The sequence below is a fragment of the Lynx canadensis genome, chromosome B3, assembly GCF_007474595.2.
Source record: "Lynx canadensis isolate LIC74 chromosome B3, mLynCan4.pri.v2, whole genome shotgun sequence".
In the NCBI taxonomy this organism is placed as follows: Eukaryota; Metazoa; Chordata; class Mammalia; order Carnivora; family Felidae; genus Lynx; species Lynx canadensis.
Genome location: NC_044308.2, coordinates 120463961 through 120483104, shown reverse-complemented (window position 1 = coordinate 120483104; position 19144 = coordinate 120463961). Strand labels below are relative to the sequence as shown.

Sequence of the window (19144 nt, the reverse complement as noted above, 5' to 3'; positions counted from 1 at the left end):
TCCTTAAGTTGATTAGATATCCCTAAAAGGTATTGGAATGTAAACTCTTTGAAGTCAACAGCTTTGGAGACTTTTTGTTGTTGTTGTTTTTCTATTTGTTTGCCATGGAGAGCGGCTAACACACTCAGGTGGCTGCTAAACACAAGACACTAAACACTACCGAGTTTTAAATCCTACCAACTGAACACAAAACTCATACTATGGAACCACATTAACCAGTTACCAAACACTAGACAAGACAACCATTAAGTCTTTTTGTCACTTCTTGGATTCATATAAACCATGGAAAGAAAGCGCTTTGTCAAAAGCAGTAGCTTATGCAAGTTACAGATTAAGCTCCCAAGCTGTCCAGAAACTGCATCAGAGAGGACAAAAGCCAAAATAAATACACTGGAGCTCTTTGCTGAAGGACTACTAGTTCCAAGTGGCACGCTTACGTAGGAAACATCGACAGCGCTCATTTCAAAACATCAAATAGCAGGAGCGGCCACCCCCACTGCTACCCAATCACTTCAAAAAGATGTGTAAAAGAAAAAAAAGATCTTCACAGAAGAAAATGACAGCTAATCTCAAATACCGCTAACAAGGACAGTAAGAGAGCACATACTATTATTCATTAGGAGTTGGAGACACAATATTTTGTCTGTATTTTTAAAGGCAGCATCTCAGACACTAATTATGGCAGAGTTTCTAGGATTAATAAAACTGCAAATCACCACATAAAAGAAATAGGTACAATCAAACGCAGCCCAATACCCAATGTGAAAATGATTCTAATATTAAGCTACCAACAACGGTACATTTCATAAGACATCTGAAGAAAAGAAAGAGTGTTTGTGAACAATATTTCCTTTCCGGAATATTCTGTTCATCATTTAAACCTGACTGCCTCCATCACACCACAATCACTGTCAGGAAAAGAGGATTCATAAATTCCTGCAGCCTCTACTCTTGTATCCTATATCTGGAAAGACCTCTGTACGTTCATTAGCACTTAATTCTATCTTATTCAAGGTCAAAAAGCAGGTGCACAAAACACGTACTGTGAAAGCACAAAGCTAAAAGGCTTTCCGGTTGGGGACTGGAAATAAGAATCTGAATGAAGTCTCCAAATGATCCAGAACTTACCTGTTTGTCGTTTGAGGACTGAAACTGTGCAGACACTGGACGCTATAAAAGACAGAAAAACGGAATAAAGCCTCATCTTCTCCTAACGTACCTAGGTTTTCCAATTCCTACATCTATGATCTCACAAATGAAAAAACAATCTCTAAGCAGGAACCAAAGGCAAGAGCTCTACACTTCGTGCTTGTTAGACTAGAGCATTTATCGTATTTCCCACCACTTTCTCCTCCGGTGTATCCACTACAGTCTCATCTCCGCAGCACCGAGAGCACAATCCTACGGTCGCGTCCTGAAGTTAACTACTCCACCTGATAAACTGGTTCCAGAGTACCTATAATGCACCTATGGTTTCTTCCCCCTTTAAATAAGCGTCCTGCAGGCTGCTTAGGGATGAAGTCATGCCATGACCTACCAGTTAGGCGAATAGATTTCTCTACGATTTGCAAAGAGTGGCCAATAGAGGCTGAGCGGCAAGCTAAGAAAAGGGGTCAATTCATCCAAGACTGACATACAACTGTGCCTAGAGTAAAATCGGCAGAAACTCTGCAAGGCCGCACAGAAACATTCGCAATCCTTTACACAAGACTCTGTGGCTCTTGCCACTGATACGCCAGGAGACGGTCTGCAAAGGACACCTCGGTTAATCTTCTACTTTTTCTTATTAAACACCAAAGAAAACAATCTTCTACTTTTTCTTAATAAAAACTAAATGACATCTGTGATTTAAAACCTTGTTGCCTGGAGCACCTGGGTGGCTCGCTTGGTTGAGCGTCCAACTTCGGCTCAGGTCATGAGCTTGCGGTCCATGAGTTCGAGCCCCACGTCGGGCTCTGTGCTGACAGCTCAGAGCCTGGGGCCTGCTTTGGATTCTGTGTCTCCCTGTCTGCCCCTCCCTGCTCGCATTCTGTCTCTCTGTCTCTCTCTCAAAACTAAGCATTAAAAACAAAATTTTAAAACCTTGTTGCCTGGTTTCCCTTCTAATGCAAGTTGACACTACCCCTTGAAATTCAGTACGCCCTGTCCCACATCGCAACTCTGATACTAACAAGGGATAATCCTAGAGCAGATGGTCACAGGCAGGCAGCCCACAGACTGAATCCAACTCAAAGACATGCTATGTTTGGTCCGCAAAGTGTTTCTTCTTTAATTGGACTATATTTTAAAATAAGATTTCTGATTCCTCTTGACAGTAGGAAGGTCTGACAACACGCGGCCCACACTCATGCATGGCAACGATCAGCTAGAGCACATCAGTAAGACAGCTGCCCCCTTTTCACCTGGGGCACACACTCCGGTCTACCGCTGTCATGCCCCTCTCAGCTGTATTGTACACCTGGCCCTCTTATTCATGTACGCTGTCTGCCTGCAGCCCCTATCGGCATTTGAGCGTGCAGACCTTGTTCTAATGAAAAGTTAGAGGTATGACTGTCTAGTAGGAGTGATGAGCTTGGCAAACACAAACAGCACTACTTGAAATGAGACCAGCAAGCGAAAGAAAAAAAGGAGAAAGAGGAGTGGGAGGAGAAGGGAGAAGAAAAGGGAGAAGTGGAGGAGAAATAAATGGGGGGGGGCGGGGGGAGAAAAAGGAGAGGGGAAGGGAGGGGGAAGAAGCAGCTATTTCTGCCTTCAAAGAGCTTACAATCTAGCAGAGGAGCACCGGACAATTTAAAAGCAACAAACTGATGAATGCCACACCATGCAATAGACAACAAGTAAATAATACTGAAATAAAAAACAGAGGTCTTGACTGAGTGGGATGGGTTTAATAAGAAGAAACAATCTCTAAGCTTCTTGGCAGGCAAGGTAATCAATCCAGATGGGAAGAGAGGAGGAAGGTAGACCTTTTAGATAAGAAGAAATGTTAAAGGCAAAGAACAGAAGTGGAAACTAGCCAGGTCTAGACAGGCAGCGATGGGTTCGATGACAGACAGAACGATGAGCTGATTGGCTTAACTGAAACACAAATGCAGAGGACACAAAGCCTGGAGCGATGCCCGATCAAGTGATGTTTTCAGACAGACAGGCACAGCGGATGGTAGGCATTTATCCCATTTAACCTCAATTAACACCTCACGATCACTGAGGCTCCTTTTGAAGAGAATCACTTGTAGAGAAGACATTATTTCAATCGAGCATCTTCTTTACAAAGCTAGCCTGAAGATCAAAGAGAATGTAGCAGAATAATGACTAGGAATCTGTAGGCTCCCTCTCTGCGCCTTGTTTATGAGCCTATCAGTTGGATGAAAAAAGCAGGGGATTCTTAAAAAGAAAAAGAAAAAAGGAGAGATACTGAAAAAAGAAGGCGAAAGAAAAGAAGAACAAAAAGCAGAGAAGTTGGTTTAAAAGCATATGCTATTCGCCACAGCTGAATCTAACAGCCTCCTGTCTGGAATGATTCCCAAATTTTCCTGCTCTTAAGTGACCTCATCCCCATAGTGCTTCAGCTACCACTTTCCAATAGGCCTTGACTGGGCTCCCTGCTGCTGAATTTGCTTACCTGAGGTTTCTGGAAAGGGTTTCGCCTGGAAGACTCAAAGGTGGGATAAATTGGCCGGGTTGATGCCCGCTGGGCAGGGTCCTGGCACACAAATCCTGAATGGGGAATGGGAAACATTAAAACCCGCCATTTTCCACGCAATTAGCAGGTTTAACTGCACCTTTTCTTTAGCTATACAACCTCAGTTGCACTGTCATAAATCCTCAGGAGGAACAGGCATGGCTCTCTCATACACACACTCCACTTGAACTCCAAACCACCGAAACTGGACAGGACAAGAATGGAAAATATGCAGATAAATCAACCTTCCTTGTTGGGGAGCTGAATCTGATTGAAAAAATAGATGTGGATTGCTGATGTGCTTCAGAGTAAAAGTGCAAACCACCATTTAAAAACACACAGTTGCTTATAAAAACAAATTATTTTAGAGTAGCTTCCTAGAGGGTGACTGGAAAATAATGTTGTTTTTACTGGGAGAATCCAGAAGCAAGTGAGGATTCCTGTCCTATTACAAGATCTACTCCTGGAACTGCCCAAGGTGGTCTATTGGCACCTTTCCAAAGTAGGCTTCTTAGATTATCTATGATAGGCTTAAGAAATTAGGTGTGAGCTCCTTCCACTTCCTAAAAAGAAGCAGATTCCCATCCAAGGAGTCTAGAGTAGCTAAGGTTTACTGCATTTGCTGGTACACCAAGTAACTAGTTCATTTCAGATATATTTTGTCAGGCCTTTTTAGAGCACTTCAAAAACAACAAACCCACAATATACCCACCTGACAGCCCATCTCCATTTCAAAGTTTTGACTTATCTACTCAAAAAGGGATTTCTTTCCCGGGCTGCCTTTAGTTCTAAGTACTACAGAAGGGAGCATGCTGACACCAGCAGAGGCCGTCTAATGGAAATATAGCCAATCTCCTTTGTAACAAAGCTTCTTCAGTGAGTTGCACTCCCCTCGGCTCGGAGAAAAATAGACTTTCTCCAGACCTTTGCTTAATTCTCTTCCTTGGCCCATAATTCCTGTTCCCCAGGAATTAGGTCTCAGCCCTAGTTGTGGTTCAGCCTCAGGACAGGATGGAGCCAGGGGGAGCAGGAACATAGAAGCGCTTGCCTGAAAATATAATTTTTCAGTACAAAACATTCAGCATGGCTTAGGAACTGCCAGTCATTAACACCTAGGAGGCTTGACAAAAATGGACGCTCTGGTTAACTTTTATGTGAGCCTTCAGAAGACGCTACTACTCACCTACAACAGTGAACATGTCTGAAATCATACTGGCTTTAATCTTTAGGTCCAGAGGTGCGTCACTGATAGAACAGAGAGAGAAAGGGCAATCGATGTTATAGACGAACAGAATAGCTCCTCCTCATGGGCCCCAATACAGCAGAGTTTCCAAATGTCGATGAGAAGAAGCAACACAATAAAGCACATCAAATCCAGGGAAAAAGAAAAAGAAGTCTGGGCAAAAATACTAGAAATAAAAGCCCACTGCTAACCTCATCCCCTGTAAGGCAGGTCCAGCAGCAAAGCTGGTTCCCTGACACGCAATCTTTTTATCCCAGCAGGTCTTGTGCAAATCAAATTGTGAACAAGTCAAGAATACTGCTTCATTATCACTGTGGATTTTAGAGATTTAGCCTTTTAATATGTTCTTTTATAAGTATGCCCATCATTCAAATTATTTTTTACTGCTGCAATAGTCAAATCACATTCACAAGCAAGAGAAGAAACTGGGGTAATCTTTGCACTTTTTTTAAGCCTTCATTTTCTGTTCGAAATCAATCTTTTTAAGCTTGTAGGCTTGCAAACGAGGGCAGAAAAATACAAGTTATACCAAAATATCACCAGATGATGCAGCAGGAACCCACATGGAAACAGAAACAATATGAACTAAAAGCCGGAAGCCTCCCTGTGGCAGTGACTGCCACGCTGGCTTTGGTGTTGAGGTGTTCCTCCATGAACTGGATTACTTTGGCTGCTGGACCAATGCATCACTCTGGGGATCTCTAACATTGTATGATGCACCTTGCTGGGCAATCTGCAAAGAGGTGATTTAACATAAGAGGAGCCCAACATCTGAATCGTCTGTAACATCTAGTTCTATACCTTACTATTGGGGTTAAGCCAAATTCCCACCCCATGAAGTAGTCAATCTGTCTTTATTTGATTACTTGGCATTTTGCCAACATCTTTCATCCTTAAAAATGCAGCCACTGGGTGGTCTCCAGCATAAATCTCTAGGGTTCTCTAGCTGTTTAGAGAAGAGTACAGCTGACAGAAACTCTGGCTACTGCTGCAGATACAAGCACAATCTTCTCTGGTTTTAAAAAATAGGTTTCTTTCCTTCTTTTAAACAATAGGTAGGTTACAAAAATTGTACGATTGTTCGAAGTTTTTTTGAGTCTAATCTTAGATGAATACCAGAACACAGATGATAAAAGGACCAAATATCATACCCACTACCCTAGACCCAGTTCTATACCTTTATAGTATATGTGGATTTGAGTCTGTGCAAACCTGTAGCAATAAAGGAAATATACTACCTCATGCATTTCTTTAGCCTTAGCAGAACACCTACAAAGTTTTAAAACAAGAGAGAGAGGGCGAGAGAGGGAGAGCTGGAAATAAAAAGGTTCACAAGAAGCATCCGTTGGAAGCTCAAGAAGACAGTAAACATAGATCACAAATCGACTATAGTAAGATAGGGATTCATGTTGCCATCTGGATTTTAACCATGTGTCACAAATCCCTCAAATTTAGAAATTCTAGTCATTTCTATCTAATAACTAGGGTTAAAAAAAAAAAATCTTGTGCCAAGAGAAATGACCAAAAAAAAAAAAAGTATTTTAGTGTGACTCATTGAAGGTCTGTCCTTTTCTAGTTGATGGAACAGACTACTTACCAGGCCAAAGAAGGAGAGAGATTTACTTCCAACAACCATGGCTTCAGAGTAGAATCTATGAGCACATCAAAGCCATAGAGTTCTAGAAATACAACATAACACAATACACAAGATCATTTTCTATGTCACAACTGAATAAAGATCCTAGAAGACTGAATCCAATCAACCCCCACCAGACGCCTAGAAATTTGGTGAGTATAAGTAATGAGTGGAAGTAGGAGCAGAGAATCTTTCAAGTTCCAGAGAAATTAATCAAGCTCTAGAGATGAGACAATGTTATAAAATTCCACTTTTTATCATCCACTCTATTGACATTCCTGAGCTCTACACAGAAAGTGACCTGACCTCTAAAAGTTAGCAAGCATGATTCTGCTGTGCTTACGGGTTAAAAAAAAAAGTGTTGGGAGCAGGAATGTAACAAGCGCATCGAACATCAATGATACTTTAGGTTGGTTCTGGAATGTCCTCCCGCCATATTCTGAAAACAGAAAAATCTACTGAAGGACTCTCTCTAGGGCCCTTCCAATGCATTTTCCTAAACCAAGATCTTGCTTTGGCAGCCTAGATTAAGAAGAAATCTGAGTGTAAAATACATTTATTCTTCCCCTCTCCTATGGTTTCAGTTTCCCTTTGAAGACAGAAAATACACTGGCTCAACATAGAAAGACAGAAGACTGTGACGAGCCACCCTGCACCACTAATATTATTAAAAAGGGAGGGAGCCAGAGACCAAATTTCCATGGTTTCTGGTTCTTTACTGATTCTTTCCCTAACTCCTCAACTGTTGCAAAGAGCAAAGCAAGAACCTTTTCTCCCAGGATGCAGGGATAATATGACACTAACTATGGAAACTCAGCTAGCAGCCTTTACTATTATTATTATTATTATTATTATTATTATTAATGAGACCCTCTCCACAGTCCTCTTTGGTATACATATATGAAATATATCTGACTTTCAGAAGATCCACTCATTCTTGAACTTCCTACTCCGTGTCCCTCAAATAATCTACATCTTCCTTCCAAGAGAAAAGATGAGCTTCCTTACAGTTCAGTCAGAGGTCACGGGCCACAGCTCACATCTACAGAACACATCCAGGTATCTTCCAGAAACTCATTTTGAAACAAACGTCTTTACTTCAAAAAGGATTCTCCCATTCCTCAATACTCTCAATAACATAGAAAAATAAATGTAAATTTCTAAAAAAAGACGGTGCCACAGATGGTCTTTTGAACACAGAAAATCTGCTATGGGACCAAGAATCCTAGAAGGGGAATCTGGAGACATGGATCCTTCTCAGGACTCTACCATTTATTCACTGAGGAACCTGGAGAAGTCATTTCTCTGTTTGATATTTCTTTCGCATTGTTTCACCCCTCGGATCTTCTCTATTAATCACCATCTCTCAATACCTGTGTGCTCTATAAACCTATATCCAGAATCCCTATTTATGCAGTACAGATTCAGGTAGACATCATATTTGAATTTTTCTCTCGGGAAAAGTTGCCACGAAAAGTTGCCATTCTTCTGAATATTTTACCTAATCTTCAATCATCCCACAGAATATTCCCCTTTCAATCTGAAAAAGAGTCTTTTGTGATACAGCACTACATAAGGCACTGAAAAAGGAAGACTTAATTGCAAAATCCACAAGTCCATGTTAACATCACACAAGCGGTAGCACAGGATTCAACTATTTCATAAAATGCTAATATTATTAATAATAATGGCACGAGGAACAGGGTAAGAATGCCTGAAGCACATGTTGACCAGCTCTGCAGAATGAACCACAGATTTGCAGAATGAACCACAAATGAAGGAAAACTGAAATCCGAATGAGAATCAATGAGACCCGTTATTTAGACACCTTGCATTAAACAGCCAGCACATTGACTTAACTATTTCCTGAATTAAGAGGCAAATTCCAAGAATCCCAGCAGAAAGGCTGAGAACCAACATTCTGGAAAGTAAGAAAAAATAAAATGAAATAACCCAAAGAGAGACAACACCCATTTACTGGGCATGCTAAATTTTTACCCAGGTGAATGAAACCCATCAGGGCTAAACAATCGCAAAATCAGTTTTGGATCTAACGGCACCTGTACACGCACGAGGCTTGGATCTACTCCCATTTCAAAGTGGGTGAGTATGTGGTGGCATTACGACACAGTGCAGAGCCCAGCACACCTGAGGAGCTGGAAGTGGGAGGGTGGTAAATGGAGTGAAAAGAGGGCATTTGTATCAGGTTGACCTCTTCCAATAATCAACTCAGCTTAAGAAAAATAATTTCGGTCTTTGGCAGGCTACAAAAGTCCTCATAATCACCCTTTTAACTTATGATCGGTCTTTTCTATGGACATGAAAGATTTTAAAAGGTAAGAAGTATGCTGTCCTGAGAATATTAAACTTCCCCTTTTAATACTGTGTGTTTTAGCAGCAGGGTCTAGAATTTCAAAAACTCAGTGTCCAGGATGAGATACACCAAGTGTTCCTGTCACTAAAGGGTGCGGGCAAGCTAGGCTTTGCCCACGCTGAGAACTACGTTCTTTGTTCTTCTGTGTGGTCCCCATCATAACAGAAAAGCAAGTATTTTCAAAGGACTGGTGCTACCACCTCGATCAACAATGTTTCCTTAGGAAAATTTCCTTTCATGAGACGTATTTCCTTCAGCCCCCAGCCAAATCCAAACAAACTTGAGAATTATATGTGTGACTAGTAAGAAGCAGCTTGACTCCATCACCACTTCACATTCGTGTCCTTATCTCCCCACTTCTTGAATGCAGCTTCCTGAAGAAGCAATCTACACTTAGCTGCCTTAACCTTCTTAATGCCTGTTCGTTCTCCAAGCCGTAAGAATTTGCTTTTGCTCCCGCTGTCTAAAGCAGTAACTGTTCTCACTGTGATCAACAAAGGCCACCTTACTGCTAAGCCCAAACATCTGAAACTGTTGACCACCCCTTACTTATTGGAACTTTCTTCTCCCTTGGTTCCGGGACACTGCTCTCTTCTGATTCTCCTCCTCTTTTCACTCCTTCTCTTCTGCCCAGCTATTCACTGGCAGGTTTGCTCAGGGTGGCATCCTCAGGGCTCTTTCCTTCTCAATTCTACTTCTCTTCGATCTCATGTATTCTCATGGCTGCAATTAACATTATGATGATGACATTCAAATCTATATCTTTAGTCAAGTGTCTCCTGAATACCAAATCCATAACTCCACAACTGCCTTCTACACAACTTCACTAGGATATCCCAGGAGTATTCAACACTCAACAAAATATAACTCGTTATATTTCCCCAAACCTGTTTGGCTTCCCATTATTCTTCACCTTGGAAAATGGTGGCCTGATCCACCAGTCTCCAAAGCTAGAAACACTCTCTTCACCACCTCCCAAAACCTACACACTACCAGATCTCTTCTCCATTTCTCTTTAATCCAGGCTTCTCCATTCTCTTTTGAGATGTAACTTACATATAATGAAAGAGACAGATCTTAAGTGTACAACTTGATGAGGCTTGATAACTGGATACCTCCACGTAATCCACACTCATATCAACCCACAGAGAACATTTCCATCATCCCAGAAAGATCCCTCATGCCCCTTCCTGGTAAATACCCTGCTTCCCCTCATCGTACCCCTGGATAATCACTATTCTTATTTCTTTCACCATAGATTCATTGTCCGTTCTAGAATGGCATATAAATGGGAGCATACAGTATATACTTTTTTGAGTCTGGCTTCTTTCAATCAGCATTTTTGAGGTTCATCCACCTATGACTGTTTCTTGTTTTAAAACAAGTTTGTGAAAATAAAATTATTGTATCACTTACATACAACAAAATTCACCCTTTTAAATTATAGTTCGATGAGTTTTGACAAATGTATGTAGTCATGTAACCACCACCACAATTAAGATATGGAACAATTCTACCACAGACACGCCAGTGCCCCCCTTTCCAGCCAATTCTCACTCCCCATCCCCCCAGCGACCACTGATCTGATCTCTGCCTTTTCCAGAAAGTCAAATAAAGGAAATCATTCAGATGAACCTTTGAGAGTGGCTTCTTTCACTTAGAAGTGTGCTTTTGAGATTTATCTATGTTTTTACATATCAACAGTGTAGTTCATTCCTTTTACTGCTGTGTAGGATCCTATGTTCTGGATATACCACAACTTGTTTATCCATTCAACAGTTCACAGACATTTGGGCCGCTTCCAATTTTTGGCGGCTGTGAACAAAGGTGCTATAAACCTTCATATCCAGGTATCTGTGTGAACACATAACATTCTTTGTCTTGGGGAAACACATACAAGTGGGACTGCTGGATCACGTGGTTAAGTGTACATTATCACCACAGACTTCTTACTTCCCATTCGTTTCCCTAGGACTAGTCTCTCCCCACTGCAGGCCATTCTCCACATGCCCGTCGGAATTTCTAAGACACAAATCTAATAGTCAGATAGAGATAGGCTGTGAACTGGCCCAACAACAGATACTTGATGTCAGGTGGTACTTGAAGGATTTTAAATTGGTCACTTCTAGTCATGGTGTACACTATTCCCTTTGTTGTTACTCTGTCATCCAAAGCTTTGGGTCAAATCACGATAAAAGTTAAGGAGAGTAATAACAATCTTGTTGCCCTCCCGCTCAAAACACTCCAGTTGCTGCCTGCTGTCTCCAGGAGGAATTTACACGTCAGTCCTCTAGAACGGGGCTCCAATCTGCTTCCGTGACCTCAACTCCTGCCGCCCCAGCCTATGCAGGCTGCATCCAGTCACACTGAGTTTCTATTTCACAAACTGCCATATTCTGCCTTGACACGACGCTGTGCATGTTGTATTCCTTCTGGTAGACATGGCTTTCCCTGGCTTCCCCTGGGCATTGCTGATAGCTCTTGTGTGTTCCTAGGGCACCTGAGTCACTCTACTGCCCGTACCGCTTTTGTGATCTCCTGCCTGTTCCTCCCCACCACCTGAGGGCAGGGCCATGTCTTACCCATCGTTATACTACAAGCAGCCTGCACCATAAAAGGCACCTAGGAAGCAATCAAGAAATACTAAAAGAAAGATAAAGAAAAGAGAAGAAGAAAGAGGAAAAAAAAAGTAAGTGAAAAGCATTTGACAATTAAATTTTTTATTTTTTTTAATTTTTAAAAATGTTTTCATTTATTTTTGAGACAGAAAGAGACGGAGCACGAGCAGGAGAGGGGCAGAGAGAGAGGGAGACACCGAATCTGAAGCAGGCTCCAGGCTCTGAGCTGTCAGCACAGAGCCCGACGCGGGGCTCGAACTCACGGACTGTGAGATCATGACCTGAGCTGAAGTCGGATGGTTAACCCACTGAGCCACCCAGGCGCCCCTATTTTTTTTATTTAAATTCAGTTAGTTAACATACAGTGTAGTCTTGGCTTCAGGAGTAGAAATTTTTCAAAAAGACAAGTAATTTGCAGTTACTCCCCCAAAATAACCCTGGCCACAAGACTTGAAATATTCATAATAAAGCTTACCAACCACAAGGACAATAAGAGACATTCCTATTAAGGTTTTTACATATTAAGACATATTAAGAAAAAACTTGATAAAAGGTGGTCTAGGAAGGGAGGAAGAAAAAAGATTTGATAGAGAAAATAATAACGCATCCAAGGGCTAACAGATGACTAAACATGGCACACCACTAATTGTGAAATCAATCCACTAACCCTCCCCAGAAATAAAGTCCCAGCTGGAGCTGTAATCCTGAGGCAGTGGAAAGTGCTGACATTAGCCAGTCCACACTGCCAGTCAAATGCTATTGTATAAAGGAAATTCTTTTTACCTTGGCTTTGGATTTGAGTTGCAAACCTAAGGAGGAAGTCTTTATCTGGGGTCCAGAAGGAGAATTTGGAAAAAAACAGATCAAGATCCCACAGGAAAATGAACTAAATAAAAGAAAAAGCCCAGAGCCAATTTGTTAACTAGTCCAATAAATCAATATGGTATCTGGCTACCATATGTAAAGGTAGATTTGAAAGGAGTATCTAGGATTCAGGACTGCTGATTAGAGCCGAAGAGTGCCTTTTGCAGGCCTGATCTGCTAGAAAGAATGATATCATTTTTCCTGAGATCTAGTTACAGGAGAGCAGAAGGAGAATCCAGGATATGGGGCATGCCAAAAGTGGCTGGGCTCATCAGAACTTGTCTTTATGTGAGTGGAGAAAGGGCCAAAGAGACCTGGATCCCAAACCTGGCTTGGCCATTTGTTAACTGCACAACCTAGCATAAATTATTTGACCTTTCCAGATCTTTTTTCCTTGCTATAAAACATGGGTAATAAATACCAACAAAACTCTGTTAACAGGGCTAAAGGGAATAACCAAGGAAAAGTGCTTAACAACCGGTAGGTACTTTCTCCCGAGTTACTTTCTACGGTAACTCCTCTTCCCACCTGAACAGGACCATGGGCTAAACCAGAAAGTGAACTGTTTGCTGGCTTTCACTACGATGTTGTTGGTGGTGGTCAAGTAGTTTACGTAACTGAGGAATGTATGCTGCCCGCTTTCCTTCCTTCAACAAATATTTATGGACACCCACCCTTTGAGAATGCCGGCTTACCCTGCAAAATGGTCTAGAACAACAGCACTGAAAAGCCAAACCAGCGCTCATTCAACAAAGAGGTGTACTGAGCATGGACTGTCCTGAGCAAAGATGCTACCGGTCTCTGACCTAAACAAAGCCAGCCTTGCCAGCTCTACAAGTGGCACGGACAGCTGGCCCAGAGGATCCCAGGCTGGAGAGGGCCGGGGTCTTAGCCTGTCACTTCAGCCATCCTCACACACATAGATAAAACTGCCGTCAGCAGCAGCATCTGTAAAGGACAGCTAACATCCTGTTGCTTTGGGCTGTTTTTCTCCAACTGGTCAAAAAAGCCGTTCTCCTTGCCAGTTATGTCACAGTGCCAATTTCCTAAGCACGTTTAAAGGGTGGCTGTTTACGCATATATTTCACATGGTACCATATTTTTACAGTCTTGAGGGCAGTAAAAATTAGATTGCCAGCAATCTATTTTATTGGGAGGGGCATCAAAAACTCTGTAAATAAAAGAGTACAAGGAATGATCAAGGTGACCTGCCTGCCAACCATCTTGTGGGCCCCTGCCCTCCAGGCCAGGTCTCTTTCATGTGGGCTCTTCTACTCGTGAGCCCTGGAACCAAGGGCAAGGCTCTTAGTTTCTCAGGCCCCAACTTCTTTATATGGACTAATTGTTCTCTGGGGTCCTTTCCAGATGTACAAAACTATGAGAAGGCATTACATGGCTAAGTTTCAAGTAGTTTATGAAGGTTACTAAGTCTACATTGAAATGACAATAATACAATGCAGGTGTGTGTGTGTGTGTGTGTGTGTACATACATGTGTGTATATATATCATCCCATGTAAAATCTGGTTTGAGAGGAATAATTGCTTATAATCTATGCCTTGCACAGAGCAGGGACTGAAAATAAGTTAAATGCATAAATAAACAAATGAATGGGAATATTAGAAGTACCCAAAAGCACAGTTGGGCATCACAGGTGGTGGAGCAGGAAAGAATTCATGAGACAGAAACACTTAGATAGTACTGGAATGCTCCTGGCCAACATTCATAATGTGTAAGGGCGAAACAACTAAAAGAATATGGTGAACCCCACCACTGGACTACTGGCTTCCTCTAAAAGCACCAATGCTCTGTGTAAGCCAAATTCTTCTGGGAAGCTCTCAATTCCTGTTTACTCTAAAACAAATAAGAAAGAAAGAAAAAAAAAAAAAAAAACGAACAAAACAGTTTTATTCCTTGTAACTCAAATCCCAAGGGAAGTTAGTAGGAGTAAGTGGGAGCCAGAGAGACTCACACAAATATACGCACACATACAAAATCATACCTGATGGGGGGGAGGTTAACGAAGCACACAAAATCCCAGGGCCGACAGGAAGTGGAATTAGAACCACAAAAGCCAAGAAGACAGTCAACAACTTAAAAAACTCCAGATGCACTCACTTTATTAAAACGGAATAAAAGCAAAGAGGAGGAAAGGAGACCCACAGATGATGAAATGGACTTAGGGGTATTTCACTGAGTCAGGGAAAGTCACTGCTTATTTCATATTGGAATCTCTACTGCCATTAAGTTCCGGAAATTCTCAAAGAGAATTTGTTCAAAAAGAGCAAAGATTTTTATACGAAGAAATTAAGCTTCGTATAAGAGCTAAGTAGATGTGGAAAAGAAACCTTAGTTTTTTAATCCAATGAGGTTTTTGAAGTTGGAAGATATGTTCTATGCACCCCTTCTTCAAGCAGTTTATAATTAACGCTAAGAGCTCTAGGCCCTTACCAAACCAGATCTACTAAGAAGCTTACTATCAGGCCACCAAAAGGCAATTAAAGCAAGTACCAATGTTCAATAAACATTTCCTGAACATCTCCTAAGAGCAAAAAACCACTATGCACAAGAGGAGCAGAAACTAGGGAGACGGTGCTGCTGTCTACAGGGAGCTTCCAGTCCAGGAGGGGAGACAGACACATAAATGGGTGCCAGATGACAATCAGGTACCACTGCAGATTATGCATGGGAAGCTGCGGGTGGAGGGGGCTAACTCAGACTGGAACACTTAGGAAAAACCTCACCACAGAAATGATACTTGACTTCATCTTGAAAAGATGGCGGTGATCTGTTAAGTAAAGGAACACGAGGAAAAGATTCCAGATGCAGGATAAAGCAGGTGCAAAGGGCAGAGGCGAAGGGAAGGACCTGGCAGGTCCAGGGAGTCAGCGTAAGGTGTGGTTTGGCCACAAGAGGATGAGAGGGGAAGGGGAGACAGAGAGAGACTACTGACAATCGAGAAGTTAAGCTCGGAGACTACCAGGGAAGCACATGTGTAAACAAAACGTCACAATATGAGAGGAAAAGAACACAACAGAACAGCATGAGAGAGGAGGCACAACAGGGCATTTTGTTAAGCAAGGGTTCCTAGAAGAGACAATGTCAAGCTTAGTCTGAGAATATGAACAGGAGTGTGCCAGGCAGACAGGACCGAAGAATTTATACCGAGGCACAAAGGCATGGAGTGCTCAGTGGTAGAGCTGGAGTATAAGGTGTAAGAGGAGAAATTGAATTCTAGAAAATTCAGCTGTGGTCTGGTACTTAGAAGCCTGGAAGTCCTATCAAGTGTCTATTGACTAGTTAACCCTAAAGAGCCATGTAGGGTTTTAGAGGACACGAACACGTCTATACTTAGAAAATATACCACAACCTCTCCTTTTCTTACATAATTTCAGGTCTTGGTTTGTCTACGGTCTTCTGTTCCTGGTCTCAACACCTCCCTTTGTTTACTGCCTCTCAAGTACAGACTGTTATGATAATCCGTGAAAGAGATCAAGAATTACTCATTCTAGTTATAAAAATAGCAAAGAAATAATTTCTATTGAGTGCAAATTGAGGACCAGACATTGGGCCAAGTGCTTGGCATACATCATCTCATTTGATCTTCCTGGTATCCTTGGGAGATCGGTACCGTCATTAGTACAATTTTATAATGGAGGAAACAGGACTGGCGTAACTTGCTGAAAATAAGAAAACAAGTAAGGGGTGCAAATGGCTTTCACACTAATTCCGTCCGTCAGGCTCTAAAGTCCGTGTTCTTCACTTTCCTGCCACCCTGACTCCCGAGCGAGCCATGACTCTGATATCCTTACTACTGTATTACTTTCATTATCCCCCCAGCAACAACCCTAGTGTGTTTTACTAACAAAGCCTAACACCTGCTGAAAGCCTAGTTGACTTTACAGACACACTGGCAATCACTACACAGTGCACATCCACACAGAAAGCAAAGTGCGCAGGTGTCCTCGGTGCCAGTCATAGCCAGTGGGTCAGTAGGCAACAGGCTTCCTGATCCAGGAGTTGTGAACTGTTTCTTACTCCTTCTCTGTGCAATCAGGGAGTTAAGGGTGGGAGAAGAGGGGAGGGAGGGAGGAAGAGGAGGGGAAAAAAAGGGAGGGGGGGGCAGAAACCCACTAGAAAGAAGACTAAAACAAAAAGGAGGAGTCATTGGAAACTGGGAGAAAGCACACACTGGTACCAGCCAGAGCTTCTTGGAACGGTTCCCAGTCTGGCTGCCAAGGGGCTCTGGAATATATTTGTTAGAGCTGGATTCCTGTACAGTCCATTGCAGGCTTTTTCTGATTGCACTCTGACAGAGAGACCCACACTTTAGTTCCAATCCCTGCTTCCCGCACAGAAAGCCTGTGAGTCCTCAGGGGACCTCCAACTAAGCTCACCACTGGCCTCTCAGTAGGACCCTCATATGCCACCTGAGCTTAGAAAGAAAAACCCGCCACACACACACATTCTTACTTCTGTAGAATCACAGAGCCTCTCTACCCGAGGATCCCTTCCCAACTTCCCAAGCCCCTTTTCACACAACATATTAAGCTTCGTGAGTCTCCTTACCAAAACAACTGCTGCGGTGAGGAACAAAGGTTTTACAGGCTGTAGCAATAGCTAGTTCAGCAGAGATTATAGTCTTAATAATCAGGTCTTCCACATGGGCCATCAATGCTACAAAAAAAAAAAAAGAAGAAGAAGAAGAAGAAGAAGAAGAAGAAGGAAGAGACACTATAATGTACAGAGTAGAAAAACTGGATTCTGGAACACGGTGTGATTGTAAAAGCACATGTGCTCATTCCAAAAAGTCTCCAGGTGGCGGTCTTGCAAATAGGTACTCCAGGAGACGGCATTATCTATGAATAAGGTGACACAGTCAAGAATGTGGGTGCAGGGGTTGTACTGAAGTGGCATCCTATGACAAAAGACAGACATGGAATGGAAAAGAAGCCTTACTTCCCCCTTCTCAGGCTTCTCCATCGCCCTTCCCCTTTGTGGACTGAGCTAAGCCTTCTTGCACACTGTTTCCCATTCTGCTCAAGGCTCAGCCAGTAGTGTCCATTTTGACTCCAAGCCCTGTACTCAGACTTGACACTGCTCATTCCCCAATTCAACATGAGTGAGGCAGATTAACTTTGAAAAATTTGAACTCAGGGCCAATATGAAGACAGTACTTCAGTCCGCAGCTCAACATTCAAGAAGGATAAATTCACTAAGGGTTAAAGGACAAAGTTATGCCTTCCAAACTAGAAACAAGAAAAGGGATGGGGGGGGGGGGGCGTCACAGAAAGCCTGTTTTCCATCTTCTATAGGGCAGGAAAAATCAACATCAAGAACAACGACCCTGGGGTGCCTGGATGACTCAGTCGGTTGAGCGTCCAACTTCGGCTCAGGTCATGATCTCGCGGTCTGTGAGTTCGAGCCCCGCGTCGGGCTCTGTGCTGACAGCTCAGAGCCTGGAGCCTGCTTCAGATTCTGTGTCTCCCTCTCTCTCTGCCCCTCCCCGCTCATGCTCTGTCTCTCTCTCTCTCTCTCTCTCTCTATCAAAAGTAAATGAACATTAAAAAAAAATTTTTTTAAACAAAACAACAAAAAGAACAACGACCCTGTCAGAAGTCTCAGAGACACTACCAGAATTAGAGACAATGATGCATGCTGAGAGGCACAGTGAGGTTATACAGAAAAGAGAGATCACAAAGGAAAAAGGCCTGGTACTCACCAGTTGTATCTCTACCTTCTTGTTTCAGATACCTAAGCATGGCACTCATGCTCCATTTGTTCCCATAATCCTCCACTTCTGGATCATCACAACTAAAACAAAGGAATGGACCAAAGTCACACATGCAAATAGGCCTGGCTGTAGAAACCAGATTTTTTTTTTTACAAATACTTGTCCTTTTAATCTTCAGGAAAACATTCCCTTTGCGGACCTCCCGCAAAGGTGCTCCCTCCCGCGGTGCTCCCTCAGCACCTATTCTTAGTCCCTTTGTCATATATCCCTTTCTACCACTGATTTATTTTTTAATGAAAATGCATATAGCTTCTCTTATGGGGGGGGGGGCAGGGGAAAAGGCAGCAAATTCTTCCTTAAGCAAACAATTATTATGTATCACGAGTGGAAGCAATGTGTGAAAGGATGTGAACAATTTAAGAGTGGCCACAATACATGAACAGAATGACACGTTTGGGGATACTAACCTAGTCTTTGAGGTGAAAGTCATATGATCCCACAAAACAACTTCTAATGCCATTTTGAGACCAGAACTGAGTCTTGGTTGGCTAGTGAACTAATGTAGTATAACATTCTAATGAGCTAACCTAGCATGGAACTGCTTCAGCATCTGAAGTAGGCTCTCTCCTCTCTAGTGGTAGCTCTCCACACAGCTTTTCTGGATACCCTCTGAGGTATCGCTGAAGGCAGAATCCGTGAGAGCGACAATAAAATCAGTGAAGTGCCCCACCACCAGAGCAGCAGACTGCCAAATGGGGTACACTGTCATGACTACTGGAAAGGTCTTGCAATCTGGAAAACTGTGTTTTGCAGATGCCCCCTCATTCCCTACCACCACCCCACCACCCACCAGTTGGGTGCATGTCTGCTCATCTTCCAGGGTGAACGATAGGGTATCTTCAATTCCAAACACTGGTCACAGGACACTCCGTGAAATCTACACAGCCTTGGCAACTATGCCATCACTTCCAGAGTCTTTTTCTTTCTTTCCTTGG

The 19144-nt window shown here is 42.6% G+C and overlaps 1 protein-coding gene across 16 annotated transcripts in view; it reads right to left on the bottom strand.

Annotated features, from left to right (window-relative positions):
• The window catches only part of TTLL5 (tubulin tyrosine ligase like 5), a 310515-nt gene that overhangs the window by 234480 nt on the left and 56891 nt on the right, over positions 1–19144 (bottom strand). For 13 of the 16 annotated variants that reach the window (XR_004343713.1, XM_030319609.2, XM_030319611.1 and 10 more), the window contains exons 11-16: positions 18138–18229; positions 16985–17092; positions 6523–6604; positions 4866–4927; positions 3623–3717; positions 1129–1170 (exon numbers count right to left, since the gene is read on the bottom strand). Coding sequence is in view for 15 of the 16 variants with exons in the window: in XM_030319609.2 (XP_030175469.1) it covers positions 1129–1170; positions 3623–3717; positions 4866–4927; positions 6523–6604; positions 16985–17092; positions 18138–18229 (481 nt within the window). In the remaining variant the exon portion in view is untranslated. The remainder of the gene's footprint in view (positions 1–1128; positions 1171–3622; positions 3718–4865; positions 4928–6522; positions 6605–16984; positions 17093–18137; positions 18230–19144) is intronic. The other 3 variants (XM_032593421.1, XM_032593422.1, XM_032593423.1) reach the window with 1 other exon arrangement.